Source organism: Lates calcarifer, unplaced genomic scaffold, assembly GCF_001640805.2.
Source record: "Lates calcarifer isolate ASB-BC8 unplaced genomic scaffold, TLL_Latcal_v3 _unitig_869_quiver_1219, whole genome shotgun sequence".
Taxonomy (NCBI): domain Eukaryota; kingdom Metazoa; phylum Chordata; class Actinopteri; family Centropomidae; genus Lates; species Lates calcarifer.
This window is the reverse complement of record NW_026118056.1, coordinates 1-16,375: the sequence shown is the minus strand read 5'-3', so window position 1 is coordinate 16,375 and position 16,375 is coordinate 1. Positions and strand designations below refer to the sequence as shown.

Genomic DNA, 16,375 nt, shown 5'->3' with positions numbered 1-16,375 from the left:
ACGTTTCCTGGCTCCCCAGCTCACCTGTCGCCCATCAACATCCTGCACACCTGCAGCTCATTGAGCAATCATCAAGCTCAGAATAACAATTCTGGCTTTCCAACCACTCAGAACCAGGCTGGTCTGTATTGCTTCTCTGTGTTTATCTGGTCTGGTGCTGCTGCCTTCCACTCACCTGCTCATCACCACGCCCAGGCCTCCACCCTCACCTGGCTGCTGCAGGTCTCCTGGTCCTCCAGTCCCTCTTCATTCTCCTCTCTTGCCCCCACTCAAGACTCTCAAAATATTCAGTAAAAGAACAACTTAACCTTAACCTTCAACTGTTGTCTGTGTCTGCTCAGAGGTTCCAAAACAAATTTAAATCCTAACATGACTGAACATTTTAACCTTCATGAAGGTTGGATTTATTGTAGGACTGTTTAATTAGATTGCATATGAAACTCTTTTAGGTGAACCTAAGAAACTGCAAAGTGTGTGCATGTTTGGTGCTTGGTGAGGTTAGTGTGAGCTCTGTGTTCAGTGGTCTGTGTCAGAGTCTCTTCTTCTTCAGCAGCTGCAGTCAGTTCCTGCTGTAACAGCTCAGTGTCTCTGCAGTCTGACTGAGGGAGGTTTTTGTACGACTACAAATCACTGTGTGAACACATCAGCACTGTTTATTTCATGTAGACTCTGACAGTAGTAAACTGCAGCATCTTCAGCCTGAACTCCACTGATGGTCAAAGTGAAGTCAGAGTCGCTTCCACTGCCACTAAACCGATCTGGTGTTCCTGATTCACGTGAGCTCACAGAGTTTATCAGGAGCTTTGGAGGCTGTCCAGATTTCTGTTGATACCAGTGCAGACACTCAGCAAAAGTAACATCACCATCTTCACCAACAGAACTAACACAGTCTGCAACATCTTGGCTGGTTTTACAGGTGATAGTGACAGTGGATCCTGGAGTAGTTGTCAGTACTGGAGGCTGAGTCACAGTCACCTGACCGCTGCATCCTGCAGACAAAAACAAATCATTCATTTATCAGCAGAAAGAAATGAGAGAAAAGGCAGCACATCATGTTTGAAATGTTGCTGAGTGAATGAACCTGTAAAACAGCAGCAGGCCAGCGTCCAGATGAGGATGGTGATGAGAGTCATGGTGGTTGTGCTTTCTGCTGTGTTGACTGACAGATCTGAGTCCTGCAGTGTTGAACTCACAGGACTATAAACCTTCTCAGTTCACTGGAGGATCAGCTGACCATGCAAAGCCTCCTCTCTATGGAAATTATTTCTCTGCTCTCAACACACTGAAGGCAACGTGGGACACTGAGTCAGGAGAAATACTGCTTGGATTTACACTAAATATCATCTTAATGGAACAGAAAAAAATATTTATATTAAAAATGCGGTTGAGAATTTAAGGAGGAGTTTGTGTCCACTGTGGTTGGTATGATCTGTCTGTTTATCTGCCTTTTGTCTTTACTGTAGATTAATAATATGCTTTAATGATGATTTAAAAAAAAATCATGATCATTCAAAATGATCATGTTCATTTAACCACGTATCAACTGGTATAAATTGTGAAAAATATGACTTTGTTATCAGGAGACTGTGATTGTTTTTCTGTCAGGTGAAGAAAAGTTGAAGAAAACTGAAGAAATAATCTTCATGTATCACATCATTTCAATCTATATCATTAAACAAGCTTTGTAGATGAAGAAAATATATATTTTACTGTTTTATCAGAATAAGCAGAGATTGTTTTCAGCAGATAGATGCTTGTTGACAGTGCAGGAGGTTTTTGTACAGCCACTTAATGACTTTGTATCACTGTGGTACACTTTTGGTGGAGGAACCAAACTCGTCGTTGACTGTAAGTACCAGAGATTTTTATTCTGTGCAACACGTAACATTTATAACCTTTATTAACTGTTGAATGAGACTCTGATCAGGTTCACTTTTTAAATGTTGTCAGTAGTTTTTGTTATTTATCAAGAAAAGCTGATCTCACAGTCTGAGAGGAAACTTTGCAGAGATCAGTTTCAGTACTGACAAGAAATACATTTACAGAAGCTGAAGAAACATCTTTCTCTAATATTCAACTTGTAACAAAAACCTGTTTAATATTTCCTTGAAAACATTTTAAGTAGAATTTCCTTTTAAAGAAATTCTTCATTTCAATTCTTCAGCAAAACTTAAATTGTTACATTTGTTATTTATGTCATTATTTCTTTAAATAACAAATAATTGATTGAAATAAAATGTGATTTAAGAATGTGATTCTTGTTAAACTCAAATATGATTTTCTCAGTAAACACAGCTCAGCTTCATGTTCACACTTCATTCATTTTACATGTAGTGAGGAGGAAGTGAAAGAGACAGATGACAAAGGTTTTAACTGTTTTCACATGAGTGTTTCAGCTCTGTCAGTTTGAACAGAAGAAAATCAGCACAGGGATGAGTTATTCACTGTCACACATTATCAAACACATATGAAGATTTCATCAATAATCGTTATCATTGATCATTTTTAGCTTCATTTACACTTGAATCATGTGGCTGATATGATTGTCTTTCCTCCCCCCTCTCTCTCCTTCAGTGGGTGTGGTGCGGCCCACCCTGACCGTCCTCCCCCCCTCCAAAGAGGAGATGCAGCAGGGCAGTGCCACACTGGTGTGTCTGGCCAGCGGAGGCTTCCCCTCAGCCTGGAGTCTGGGCTGGAAGGTGGGGGGCAAAAGCAGCTCCTCAGGGGTGTCACACAGCCTGGAGGTCCTGGGGGGGGACGGCCACTACAGCTGGAGCAGCACCCTGAGCCTCTCTGCAGACCAGTGGAAGAAGGCGGGCTCAGTGAGCTGTGAGGCCGGTCTGAATGGACAGAGCCCTGTCACTCAAATCCTGAACCCTGACCACTGCTCAGAGTAGAGCTTCAGCAACACTTCCTGTCTGGAAATGATGCTGCTTCTTAGAGATCGTGATGAAGCTACACATCTCCTCTCTTCACATATTTCTGCAAACTCATGATTTTGTTTTAATGTGCATGCAGCTTTCTGCAGCTAATCTTACTCATATTCTGCTTCACAACCATGATTTTCAAAATGTCATTTAAAAATGTAATTGATGAAATAAAGCTTATAGATAACGTATAATAAATCATTGTCTTGGTGTTTCTTTTACAATATATCATTCATGAAAAGTGCACATTTTATCAAACCTTATCATTCCATCAATGTCAATCTATCAATAAAAACTGATAAATATCTGGTTTGTTTCATCTGAACAAAAGCTAAAGTCTATATTACTTTGCAAATTCTAGGTGAAGATGAGATTCGAAGAACACAGACTTTTGTCTTTTATTTCTTTTCATAGTGTTGTACAGATTAAGCAAAAAAAGATACGAAATATTGATTAATGAGCTTTAAAGGTGCTGGCAGGTGGTTTAAAAATATCTATGGTGACAACGTAGGGCAGCCACTGTTTCCCTCAAGCTTCCAGTCTTTATAATAAGTTTCTGTTGGCTTTGACCTCATGTATTTTTGAAAGTGTTAAACAACATGTAATATGTATTTGATTTTTAAAATATCAGCTGAACAAAATATAGAATATACAAATAAATATGTGAATCTGTATTTGGTGCTTGGTGAGGTTAGTGTGAGCTCTGTGTTCAGTGGTCTGTGTCAGAGTCTCTTCCTCTTCAGCAGCTGCAGTCAGTTCCTGCTGTAACAGCTCAGTGTCTCTGCAGTCTGACTGAGGGAGGTTTTTGTATGACTACAAATCACTGTGTGAACACATAGGCACTGTTTATTTCATGTAGACTCTGACAGTAGTAAACTGCTGCATCTTCAGCCTGAACTCCACTGATGGTCAAAGTGAAGTCAGAGCCGCTTCCACTGCCACTAAACCGAGCTGGTGTTCCTGATTCATGGTCACTTACAACACTTATTAGGAGCTTTGGAGGCTGTCCAGATTTCTGCTGATACCAGTGCAGACACTCAGCAGAACCACAGTATACATCAACATCTTGGCTGGTTTTACAGGTGATAGTGACAGTGGATCCGGGAGTAGTTGTCAGTACTGGAGGCTGAGTCACAGTCACCTGACCGCTGCATCCTGCAGACAAAAACAAATCATTCATTTATCAGCAGAAAGAAATGAGAGAAAAGGCAGCACATCATGTTTGAAATGTTGCTGAGTGAATGAACCTGTAAAACAGCAGCAGGCCAGCGTCCAGATGAGGATGGTGATGAGAGTCATGGTGGTTGTGCTTTCTGCTGTGTTGACTGACAGATCTGAGTCCTGCAGTGTTGAACTCACAGGACTATAAACCTTCTCAGTTCACTGGAGGATCAGCTGACCATGCAAAGCCTCCTCTCTATGGAAATGATTTCTCTGCTCTCAACACACTGAAGGCAACGTGGGACACTGAGTCAGGAGAAATACTGCTTGGATTTACATTAAATATCATCTTAATGGAACAGAAGAAAATTTTTACGTTAGATGTGCAGTTGATGATTTAACAACAAATTAAGTAAATTGTGTATTATCATGAGTTATTGTCTTTGTACTTATTTTACAATATATACATCATGAAAAATAAATTCTTGATTGTTTCAATATCATTCTTTATAATATACCAATGATACAGGAGATTGTTCTAGTTTTCTTACTTTTTCACATTTTGCACTTTTAAATTCTGGAAATGTTAGTTTCTGTTTGGACTTCTTCTATTTCTGATTGTTTTATTCAGAAATATTTTCTGCAGTCAGCAGCTTCAGTCCAAGAAGAATGTAGTTTCCTCAGCCGCACCATAAGGAGATGGAATTGAAGTCTAAAACTGTGTGTGGAAATATGTCTGTGAGTTTGTCTCAGTTTTATTTCGATTCATTGTGGTTCTGCTTGATGACTCTTGTGTTGTGTTCACTGGACCAGTTATTCTCCTCACAGTCTCTTCACCAACCCTCTGCACCTGCAGCAGGCTGTTTTCACTTCAGTCAAACTGAAGGAGGTTTTTGTACAACTCTAAATCACTGTGTGAACACTCCACTACCATGGTAGCCAAGACAGTAGTAATCTCCAAGATCTTCAGCCTGAACTCCACTGATGGTTAAAGTGTACTGAGAACCAGATCTACTGCCACTGAATCGAGACGGAGTTGCTGAGTTTAGAGTTGATGCTTTGTATATAAGAAGTTTGGGAGCCTGTCCAGGTTTCTGAAGGTACCAACTGAGATCAGCACCAATATTTGAACTCCCTGTGGCGCTGATGGTCACAGTCCCTCCAAGACTAACAGACTTGGATTTGTCAGGCTGAGTCAGAAAGTTGTTGGCAGAAGACTCTGAAATGAGAAATGAAAAATCTTAAAAAGGAAACATTTGAAGTCTGTTCGACAGAAGTTCAGGTTACAAGCAAAATGTAGAATAGAAAAAAAAATTAAATGAAAATAAAAAGGAGAACACAGATTAGATTTGCACCAAACATTTTCAGATTCTCTCATCCTGACTGAGAAAACCCAACACGATCAGCAGAGTTACTGGAAACATCATCCTGATGCAGTTTTCAGTGTGAGTGCATGAAAACAGTTCAGACTCTCTGTGACATGAGAACTTAAACTCTGAGGAGCAGTGATGCAGAAAAGTCATGCAAAATACATTACAGAAGGCAAACACACACCTGTTCATGTGAAACAAGAAACAGTAGGAGTGACACAGAGTGAACCTTCATCTTGTCCTGATGATTATTTGACCATTTATTCAGACAAGTTCATTTAGAGAATTTTAACTTTTGTTTTTGTCTTTAATGTGAACATTTCTCTTTTTTGTCTTTGTCCTCATTAACAGGTGTGTGGTGCCTCCTGCTGGCAAACTGTATCAATACTGACCTCAGAATGAAATGTTCATATCTATAATGTTTGACAGTGGACAAAATAATGGTCTCATCTGTCTGTATACTGAAATACAATTCACCAGCATCACAGACTGCTCCCTCTGTCTCCTCAGGTCTCTCCAGTGTTTTCTGGTGTTTTCTCCTGGCTTTCCTGGTGTCTCCACCTCCCTGGTCTGTGTGTGTGTGTGTGGGGGGGGGGGGGGGCACGTTTCCTGGCTCCCCAGCTCACCTGTCACCCATCAACATCCTGCACACCTGCAGCTCATTGGGCAATCATCAAGCTCAGAATAACAATTCTGGCTTTCCAACCACTCAGAACCAGGCTGGTCTGTATTGCTTCTCTGTGTTTATCTGGTCTGGTGCTGCTGCCTTCCACTCACCTGCTCATCACCACGCCCAGGCCTCCACCCTCACCTGGCTGCTGCAGGTCTCCTGGTCCTCCAGTCCCTCTTCATTCTCCTCTCTTGCCCCCACTCAAGACTCTCAAAATATTCAGTAAAAGAACAACTTAACCTTAACCTTCAACTGTTGTCTGTGTCTGCTCAGAGGTTCCAAAACAAATTTAAATCCTAACGTAACAAACTGAACATTTTAACCTTCATGAAGGTTGGATTTATTGTAGGACTGTTTAATTAGATTGCATATAAAACTCTTTTAGGTGAACCTAAGAAACTGCAAAGTGTGTGCATGTTTGGTGCTTGGTGAGGTTAGTGTGAGCTCTGTGTTCAGTGGTCTGTGTCAGAGTCTCTTCTTCTTCAGCAGCTGCAGTCAGTTCCTGCTGTAACAGCTCAGTGTCTCTGCAGTCTGACTGAAGGAGGTTTTTGTACGACTACAAATCACTGTGTGAACACATAGGCACTGTTTATTTCATGTAGACTCTGACAGTAGTAAACTGCTGCATCTTCAGCCTGAACTCCACTGATGGTCAAAGTGAAGTCAGAGCCGCTTCCACTGCCACTAAACCGAGCTGGTGTTCCTGATTCACGTGTGCTTACAGAGTTTATTAGGAGCTTTGGAGTCTGTCCAGATTTCTGTTGATACCAGTGCAGACACTCAGCAGCAGCAAAAGTAACATCACCATCTTCACCAACAGAACCAACACAGTCTGCATCAACATCTTGGCTGGTTTTACAGGTCAGAGTGACGGTGGATCCTGGAGTAGTTGTCAGTACTGGAGGCTGAGTCACAGTCACCTGACTGCTGCATCCTGCAGACAAAAACAAATCATTCATTTATCAGCAGAAAGAAATGAGAGAAAAGGCAGCACATCATGTTTGAAATGTTGCTGAGTGAATGAACCTGTAAAACAGCAGCAGGCCAGCGTCCAGATGAGGATGGTGATGAGAGTCATGGTGGTTGTGCTTTCTGCTGTGTTGACTGACAGATCTGAGTCCTGCAGTGTTGAACTCACAGGACTATAAACCTTCTCAGTTCACTGAAGGATCAGCTGACCATGCAAAGCCTCCTCTCTATGGAAATGACTTCTCTGCTCTCAACACACTGAAGGCAACGTGGGACACTGAATCAGGAGAAATATATATTTTATATCAGAATAAGCAGAGATTGTTTTCAGTGGATAGATGCTTGTTGACAGTGCAGGAGGTTTTTGTACAGCCACTTAATGACTTTGTATCACTGCGGTGGACTTTTGGAGTTGGTCGTTGATTTAAAGTACCAGAGATTTTTATATTATACAAAAAGTTGCAGCAGGGCAGTGCCACACAGGTGTGTCTGGCCAGCGGAGGCTTCCCCTCAGCCTGGAGTCTGGGCTGGAAGGTGGGGGGCAGAAGCAGCTCCTCAGGGGTGTCACATAGCCTGGAGGTCCTGGGGGGGGACGGCCACTACAGCTGGAGCAGCACCCTGAGCCTCTCTGCAGACCAGTGGAGGAAGGCGGGCTCAGTGAGCTGTGAGGCCGGTCTTAATGGACAAAGCCCTGTCACTCAAATCCTGAACCCTGACCACTGCTCAGAGTAGAGCTTCAGCAACACTTCCTGTCTGGAAATGATGCTGCTTCTTAGAGATTGGGATGAAACTACAGATGTCCTCTCTTCAGATGTTTCTGAAGAAAACCCATGATTCTGTTTTAATGTGCACACACCTCTTGCCCGCCTTTTTCTTTTTCTAAGTGAGTAAGACTTAGTGCATCATCAACCAGCTGTGAAAGGGAACTAAACTTGGCTGCCAAGCACATGAAAATTTTGAGTTTCACTTCCTCTTCGACTGGAGATGAACATGGAAGTTTATGTAAAGTTGTGGTTGTGCTTTGAGTGACTGTGCAATGCTTAAGTGAACATAACATACACACATAAAATTTTGCTATTGTTCTATATGTAATAGTGTATATAATATGCAGGACAATTCAAACACAAAAATCTTGTATCAGATATCATGTAAAGATTGGTTAGTGCTTCAGTCGAATTAAATCACTCGGAGACTGACAGAATCTAAAGGGAAACCAGTCACATGTTTGATTACGCATGTACTGTGTGTGTAAGAATAAATTGTATGTAATACCTGGCAGAAGGCATGATGCCTTAAAAGTAGCTGACGTCCAGCGAAGCAGAACGGATATTCAAAATATATCACGCCTGTGAAAATCGTCTCTGCCAAATAAAGATGAATACTGCCCTCTTGTGTCAAAATAGGAGAAGATAAATTAAGGCCCATTCATTAATCCAGACATTAATCTCATCTAATTAGGTCCACCTTTATTAATAATTTACATGCTGTATGGAATTTATTCAACGCCAGAAGTTGGTGGTTTCCTGATGAACAATAACGCATTCCTTTTATAATCTTCAATCATTCATATTATACGTATCACTGGAATGTGTTCTGATCAAATGCCACATAATGCTGTGATTCCAGCCTGTTAATAGTATTTGCAAGTACTCAGTATTTGTGTCAACCTGTTGAGTGCCATATGAGAGCATTTTACTGCGACATTTATCTGTTTAAGGTACATTTAATAAACACTTTTCCCTGTGATTGTCTAAACTTGTGGTAAAATGAGGTATAAACCAAACTCATCTGGCACTCTGAGCAAGTTAAAACAAACAATCATTTTCAAATACTGATTGACTCAGGTCTGGCTTGAGTTTCTCAGGCTTATCAGTGCATTTTATGGTTTGAAGTCCATAAATGCACAGTTCAGAGGATGAATTGGTACACAAAAAAAATGCTGGAATAAAAAACAAAAAATTGTCTTCTGTTGTGTTAGTTACAAATATAAAACAATGATATACATACTTTTAAAAAGCTGTTAAAAATACAGGACATTACCAATACATAATATACAAAAAAAATGCAAAGTCTTCCTCCAGTTCAACACATTCAGACAGACAATTTCATACAGTATTTGTGTTGTGCTCTCACCAACATACCAACAGTAAGAAATGTATTGCAAAAGGCAGAGATAAAGACAAACAAAACATTTAGACAAAACATCATGTTGAGAGAAATTTGGCAGGTATGGGAAGCCCGAGCATTGCCAAGGCATGTTCAGATGGGTTTGCATAGTTTATAAAAGAGCCTGCAGAGAGTTTGATAGCAGAGGTGTATGATGCCTGAATCGAGTTAATGATAGTGTGTATTTTGGTGCCTGAAATACCCTAAACTGCCACCAGAATGTCGAAACTCTAAACACAGAAAATCTGCACATTTTTCATCTGCTATTAGAAAACAATAGAAAGTTTCATGTACAAAAACGTCCTGGAAAAAAAAAAAAAAAACACTTGAAAACTTGGATCCCACCCCTTCACTGGAATGGCTTGATTTTCGGTGAGATACAGGGTCAAACAGGGACACTGGTATGGCTTTTCCACTGCACAAAGACTGCACTGTCCCAGTGCTGAGATCAGTTTTTAGCACACTGTAGTTTTCCAGGCTACTTTCAAAACTAATGGACCCGGTCAGAATGCATACGTGTAACCATAGTGACGGCAGCTATGGAGACGAGCTGCAAAGCTTCCAGACTCTGCACACACCAAAATTCTAGAATCCTCAAGATGAGGATCTTAAAACTTAAAATGTTTTAATCTGATATAAAAACCAAACTGTAAAGACTAAGTTCATTCATGAAACTTAAGCTACATCCCAATTTCATACTACACACAAACACTATACAGTATATCATAGTACATACTAATCTTTGTTGTACGCTGTTTTTGGAGCTAGTATATGAGAAATCAACATGCTTAACTGTTTCATAATGACAGGAAATTAATGAAGACAGCAAGAATAAAATACCACCTCTGATTAAACTTAACAGAGAGAAAGCAAAAATTGAATATTTTCCATTTTGTACTGTTTCTGGAGCCGTTTCTCCACAGTCCACAATCGGCTTAATTTATTCACAACTATGAGCAGCTCCACCATTTTCTTTGTGCATTGCTTCGTAAGGAAGTAGTGTTGTTTTTTTTAGTCAGCATGTTGACTGTTTTACGTATAATTTATATAGTTTAGTTTATTTGGGTACTTCTTTAGTATGAGCACACAACATACTCACAACCTGCCTATAATTAGTATGTAGTATGGAATTGGGACACAGCACTGATGTCATCCATAGCAACAGGGCCCCCACCACCCCTTCTCTTCCTCTAAGGACTTCCTCATTTCCTCAGTAAAAGCTTTGTGAGCAGGTCTTAAGAGGAAACTCTGCTTAGGAACTTTTAGCGCCTTTTAGGAGGACTCCCAGTGGAGAGATAAGATCCTTTGTGAATGTGGACCTTGGTGTGCAAAGAGTCTTGAACCTTTGCAACAACAATTCCACATTGCTGATATGTATAGTCAACATCAAAACACACACACACACACACACACACACACACACACACACATGTGCTATGGCTGCAGAAAACAGAGGACATGGCTATGGCTGTGTGCAGCTTTGGAACAAGACACGAAGGTAAGATAAACATGGCTTCAGTACAGAAACACTGGGAAGAGAGGAGATGCATTTTATGACCCCACAAACACAAACACTAACAGATAGCTGATGATCGTCATACGTAGACCAGTAGAGGATGCTGGCTGGGTTGGATGTCACTGACGTTAGGTCTTATAGTCTTTAGAGACCGGGGTTTAGCGGTTGCTCCTCATGGCCTCCTTGGCTGCCAGGATGAGTGGGGTGAGGCTGGACAGAGGCTTGGCCAGCTTCAGGAATGGATGCTGCAGACAGATGAAGGAGAACACACAAGAAATATCATAAGTTGGGGAACAAACTCCATTTTCAGGACACATTGTTTCTCATTTGTTTACTCCAAAGTGTAAAAATGACATATTGTTATTTTACAGGGGTTTGTGTGCTACTTTTTTAGTTATATCCCTAACATGCAGAGAGAAAAATATTGATATGTTGAGGCGTTATAAGTATATGCCTGTTCTACCTGCAGCAGTTCTCTGCCTGATCCTCGTTTCTCCACATCCATCTCCAGACAGCGGGACAGGAAGGATTTAAAGACAGGAGACAGCTTCTCTGGACTCTGCAGCTCAGGAGTTCCATTGGTGGCGATTAAATACAATGCCTAAGACCAGCACAATAGCATGGTAAGAAAAGTAGTAACATATAATCTTGAGGCATTCTGACATAAATTCAGTTTCTCAGTTTCAGTTTCTTAGCATCTCTGACATGAATCATTTTATAGGTATTTCTATAATGATCTAATAATAATGCTCAAATGTGATTCTGTGTGAAACTGTGATACAGAAACAGGAACAGAAACAAGACCAAGAGTCCACAACCATGCTAACAGCTCTATGAGGATCTTTATCTGGGCACAGTGGTGCTTTTATCTAAAAATGTTCACAGCTACAATGCCCATGTGCTGACTAAGCAGGTTTAATATTTACCATGTTCACCACTTTAGTTTAGCATGTTAGCATGCTAATGTTTGCTAATTAGCACTTATAGGGAATGTCATTACTCATGCAGGTATTTTGTCACAAACTGAGGAGTTGAAATTCTGACCTCTAGGTGGTGCTAGAGGAAAAGTTAGGGGATCACCAAAGACACTGTTTTCCAACTTGTATGAAATTTCATGAATAAAAGATTATCAGTCAGTCAGTCATTGCTAGCAGTTACAAACATCTGCTCATCCTTCCTCCCAGCACACACTCACCCTGAGAGGGTTCTCGTTGAGATACGGAGGCTCTCCCTCCACCATCTCTATGGCCATAATCCCCAAAGACCAAATGTCCACTTTGGGTCCGTAGGCTTTCCTGGTCACCACCTCTGGTGCCATCCAGTATGGAGTCCCCACCATGGTGCTGCGTTTGCTCTGCTCTGGAGTGATCTGGGCACAGAAGCCGAAATCAGCTGCAAAGAGAGAAACAAATACAGGTTGAGATTTTATTCATGGTCCTTACCACGGTTAGGATTATGTTTACGTATTCTCTCTCTCACTGAGTTTGACTGAGCCGTCCATTCCAAGCAGTACGTTGTCACTCTTGATGTCTCTGTGGATGACCTGGTTGGCGTGAAGAAACTCCAGAGCCTGAAGGACCTGAACATGGAGAGGGAGGAAGGTTAGCATCCCCCAGAAGTGAATGCACACTGTACATGAGCATCACAGACAGAATTTCTGGCCAGTTAAGGCTTGTTTCCTGCTTCTTCTTTTTTTTTGGATAAATATAGGTCCTGGCCTATAAATGAGCCACAGGAGGATGTAAGTGGATTTATTGGCCTTTACTGGCCTGTCAGTGGAATTCTTGAATAATGGGACTCAAGTGCTTTCACAGGTTTTCACTGATATCTTTTAAGCTCAGCTGTCTGAGAAGAATCCTACCTCTCTGCAGACAGCAGCGATCTGAGCTTCGTCCATGCAAGTCTCAGTCACGACATCAGTTAGGGAGCCACCAGCCAGGTACTCCATCACCACAAAAAGCTCATCTCCTACGAGGAAACTAAAAATGTACACAAACACGAACAGATTCGCAGGTCAGTCAATTTACACATAGTACATATTATTATATGTGTATACTGTATGTTTGACTGTATAGTGTGTGTAAGGTCAGTGTTACCTATCTAAGAAATTGACAATGTTGGGGTTCTTCAGTTCCTTCATGACCAGGATCTCGTTGATAATTAGCTCTTTCTTTGGCTGCTTCTGCAAGTTGATCTGTTTGATGGCCACCTGTGAAACACAACATCCTGTAAATGTGATGCTACAGATACACACAATATATCTAGGTCACCTCAAGCAACAAACAAAATCATTTGCAGCACCACTTTTTGCTTTTTGAGATGTAAAGTAGCCAAAACAAACACTAACCAGTTCTGAAAAATGTGTTGCACATAGAGGGTTATTTGCAAGGGGAAAATACATATTCCTCTGATAAGGGTTGAATACTGGGAAGTGAGGTCTTGGTATTTCCCTGAAATTCTCTCCAAAATCTGTTCCTGTTTCCACAGGAAAATATCTGCTGAATCCCAGAATTTTTATTATGTGTTTGTGTTTGTGTCTGTGCAGAGAACATCTCAGTAATGTTTCCTGGCAACGGTCAAGCTATAGTCTGACCACAGGAATATGGTTGGATCTGCTCTTCATCTAAAGTGACTCCTTCATAATGCTAAAACTGCAAAACTCTGATACACAAGATGAAGTAACCTTACCTCCTGTCCTGTGGCGACATCTATGGCTGTGTAAACTGTGCCAGACGCCCTGAAAGTGGAGAAACAGTGAGAGGTGAAATAAAAGGCCTTTCCTTATTTTTTCCTACTATTGCAGTTCAGGGTTGCTTAACCTTCCTCTTTTGGTCAGTTTAGACCAGCAACCTGCTAAACAGCCTCCCTCAAATTCCTGCCAATTTTCAGTGTTTACATCATCCTGACATCTGACTCACCCCTGGCCGATCTTCTCATAGCGAGTGTATTTCTTCTTAGGATCTCCAATACTGACAATAGTTCCTAAGAGTCACAAAAAAATTGTTAATTCAGCTCTATTGGAGCCAAAAATAGTTGCAGCTCTGCCTGCGATGTGTCATTTTTCACTGTGCATCTGTGTGTGGTTTACATACTTAGTTTCCTCCATGATTTCTTCATCAGTCATTTTGGCCTCCCTTCTTTTCTGTTTATCAGCTGCCTTAGAGGCGGCGTCTCCATCTGGAGCTGGGAGTGGATCTATCACTGACCTTGTGTACACCTGATGCAAGACAGGAAAGAAAAAAATCTGGAATACTGACCTTGGATGAGATTTCCCCCCTTTTTTAGGCAATCACAATCTTTTCATCACAACTCACAGATTTTGTGTGTTCTGGCCGAGGGGCAACAACTGGAGGTGGTGTATCGTCGTCGTCATCATCGTCGCCATCCTTGCCACCTGACGGGGAGGTCACTGTACCCTGCTTGCCTGGCTGAAACAGCAAACATATGCAAATGCAAAAGAATGAAATTTACTGTGTGTATTCAGTGTAATGTTGCACATGAGAGGAGAAGAAACAAATAGAGCTACTCACCGACTGCGAGTCTTTATCTGAAAAAAAAAAAAACAAGATAACACATGAGAAAATGTGAGGACAGAGGAGTGAGTCTGCACTGTTACAACACTGGACTTTCAATTATCTGTCGAGCAAAAGAAAACTCACCCGAGGCGGAAAAACTGAGGTATTTCTGTTTTCCACTGGTGGAGTCATAGAACTTGAGAATGTCGAGGACGGCCTGAGGATTCTGTTTCTGTTCTGATTTACTGATGTTAGAGGTTTGAAGGAGACGGGCCCACTGCTCTGGCATGCCCTGAACAAACACACACACATGCACTTTGACAAACACATTACAGAGATCTACCCATAAAAACAAAAAATAAAACACTATGAACACAGGTTATGCCTCCAATTGACATGTGGAGCTCCTGTAGCCAACTTCATAGTTCTACATAGAGATTAGTTGTTACTAAATATTTACACCCAGTAATGATCAGGATTAATAAAAATATAAATAATAAAATAATAGCAGCCGAGTAAACCTACATTTACAAAGGACAGTTTGTAGGTTAGGTTCAGGTTTAATTCATCGGTTTGGCCCCTTATATCGTCATTTTTGTTGTTCTTGTTTTTGTTTTTTGCAGTGATGTTACAGTTTGTGACGTTACAGTGACTTCCTATTTACAAGTTTGATTGCTTTTAATTGGATGGCGCTCTAGATGTTTCCAAGCAACTGTTTTACACAGGTTTTTACTACATGAGACATTTCTTAAAGGAACAGTTTTTCCTCTAGGAAATGTGCATATTTTCTTATTTTCTTTTTTGTTTACTGATTGATTGATTTCCATATCTGTGCATTAAATACATAGCTGGGAATCAGAGCTTTTAAGATGCTGAAAGTTGGACTTTGGACAGGCTAGTGTTTCCAGTCCTTATGCTAAGCTAAGCCGGTGCAACCCAATCAAGGTCTATAAAATGTCACAAATGTAGACAAGCATACTGAGCAGTATTAAGATGAAATGCTTACAGTGAACTCTCCAGTGACTGCATCAAAACCCACATGGATGGTGTGTTCAAAGTCTGACGGGAGGATATCTCGGTCTGTCCTTGTCCCTGTCCTTCTTCTTGCCTCCTGCAGGTCGAGGTCAGGGGTCAGTGTGTTGGTCATCCATTTCTATGCACACAGTCTTTTACTGTACATGGGTTTGTGAGTATTCATGCGTTTTCCAAATCCCTTACCTTTCTCAGAGGCAAACATGGAGATGATCTTGTTTCTGGACTTCCTCTCCTCTGGTACAGACGGCAGCGCCGAGAGCTATGATTGGCTGACTGGGGTCCTTGGCTCCTCCTCCTTGGCTGCTCATCCTGACAGGGGGGCGGGGGGCTTGTCCTCACACACTCCGCTGTCACACATCTACACACACGTACACCTGCAGGTCAGGATGAGATGGACAAATTTGAATGCATTCAAGACATACAGCGAGTCTGTTTCACCCTCAAGCACTGATTCACCTCTTCCTGTTTTTTTTTAAATTTCACAATGCTAGTCAAAGCATTGCATGTTAGCACAAAATGCTACTGAGGTACAGCTGCAGCAAAGTAAAGCGTAGCCTCCACTACACAGAGCAAGAGACAGGTGAACAGCAAATTAAGAAAAACTCACACACCTAACTAATCCATGGAGGCCACATTCTATGGATCAGCGCTGAGCGTTGGAGCAAAAGGAACTCAAGAGTGTGAGAGCAGGAAGCCAGGCTGAATGGGCAAAGTGACGTGTTGAGTCTCGTTCACGTTTACGAAATGAATGAGGAAGGAACAGCGAGACAGCGAGAGACAGTAAGAGAGAGAAGCGCGTCTCTGAGTGAGTGGGTGACTGAGAATGGTATGACAACAGGAGTAGAAGAGAGAGGAGAGAAGTAGAGCTCAGTAAGAAGGAGAAAGAGAACTGAGCTGGTATTGTGAAACCTCAGAAACCTGATGTCAAGTACTTGTACTTTACTTGAGTACTTTCATTTTAAGTTACTTTTTATACTTCTGCTCTACAACTTTTCAAAGAGAAATGTCATACTTTTCACACCACTACATTGCTTTCACTAAAATAA

At 41.3% G+C, this 16,375-nt stretch overlaps 1 pseudogene and 3 gene segments (V, D, J or C); 1 reads left to right on the top strand and 3 right to left on the bottom strand.

Moving 5' to 3' along the window:
- The first annotated feature begins 1,428 nt into the window (after positions 1–1,428).
- On the top strand, positions 1,429–3,125 carry LOC108880175 (immunoglobulin lambda constant 1-like). The segment is given in 2 exon segments: positions 1,429–1,848; positions 2,575–3,125. Coding segments are annotated over 2 exon segments (483 nt in total).
- Positions 3,126–3,416: 291 nt separating this feature from the next.
- On the bottom strand, positions 3,417–4,464 carry LOC108880178 (Ig kappa chain V-III region PC 4050-like). The segment is given in 2 exon segments: positions 3,417–4,082; positions 4,175–4,464. Coding segments are annotated over 2 exon segments (387 nt in total).
- A 1,753-nt stretch (positions 4,465–6,217) lies between these two features.
- LOC108880176 (Ig kappa chain V-III region VH-like) lies at positions 6,218–7,618 on the bottom strand. The segment is given in 2 exon segments: positions 6,218–7,062; positions 7,155–7,618. Coding segments are annotated over 2 exon segments (423 nt in total).
- A 923-nt stretch (positions 7,619–8,541) lies between these two features.
- Positions 8,542–15,687, bottom strand: LOC108880172 (serine/threonine-protein kinase PAK 2-like; annotated as a pseudogene).
- Positions 15,688–16,375: the final 688 nt, after the last annotated feature.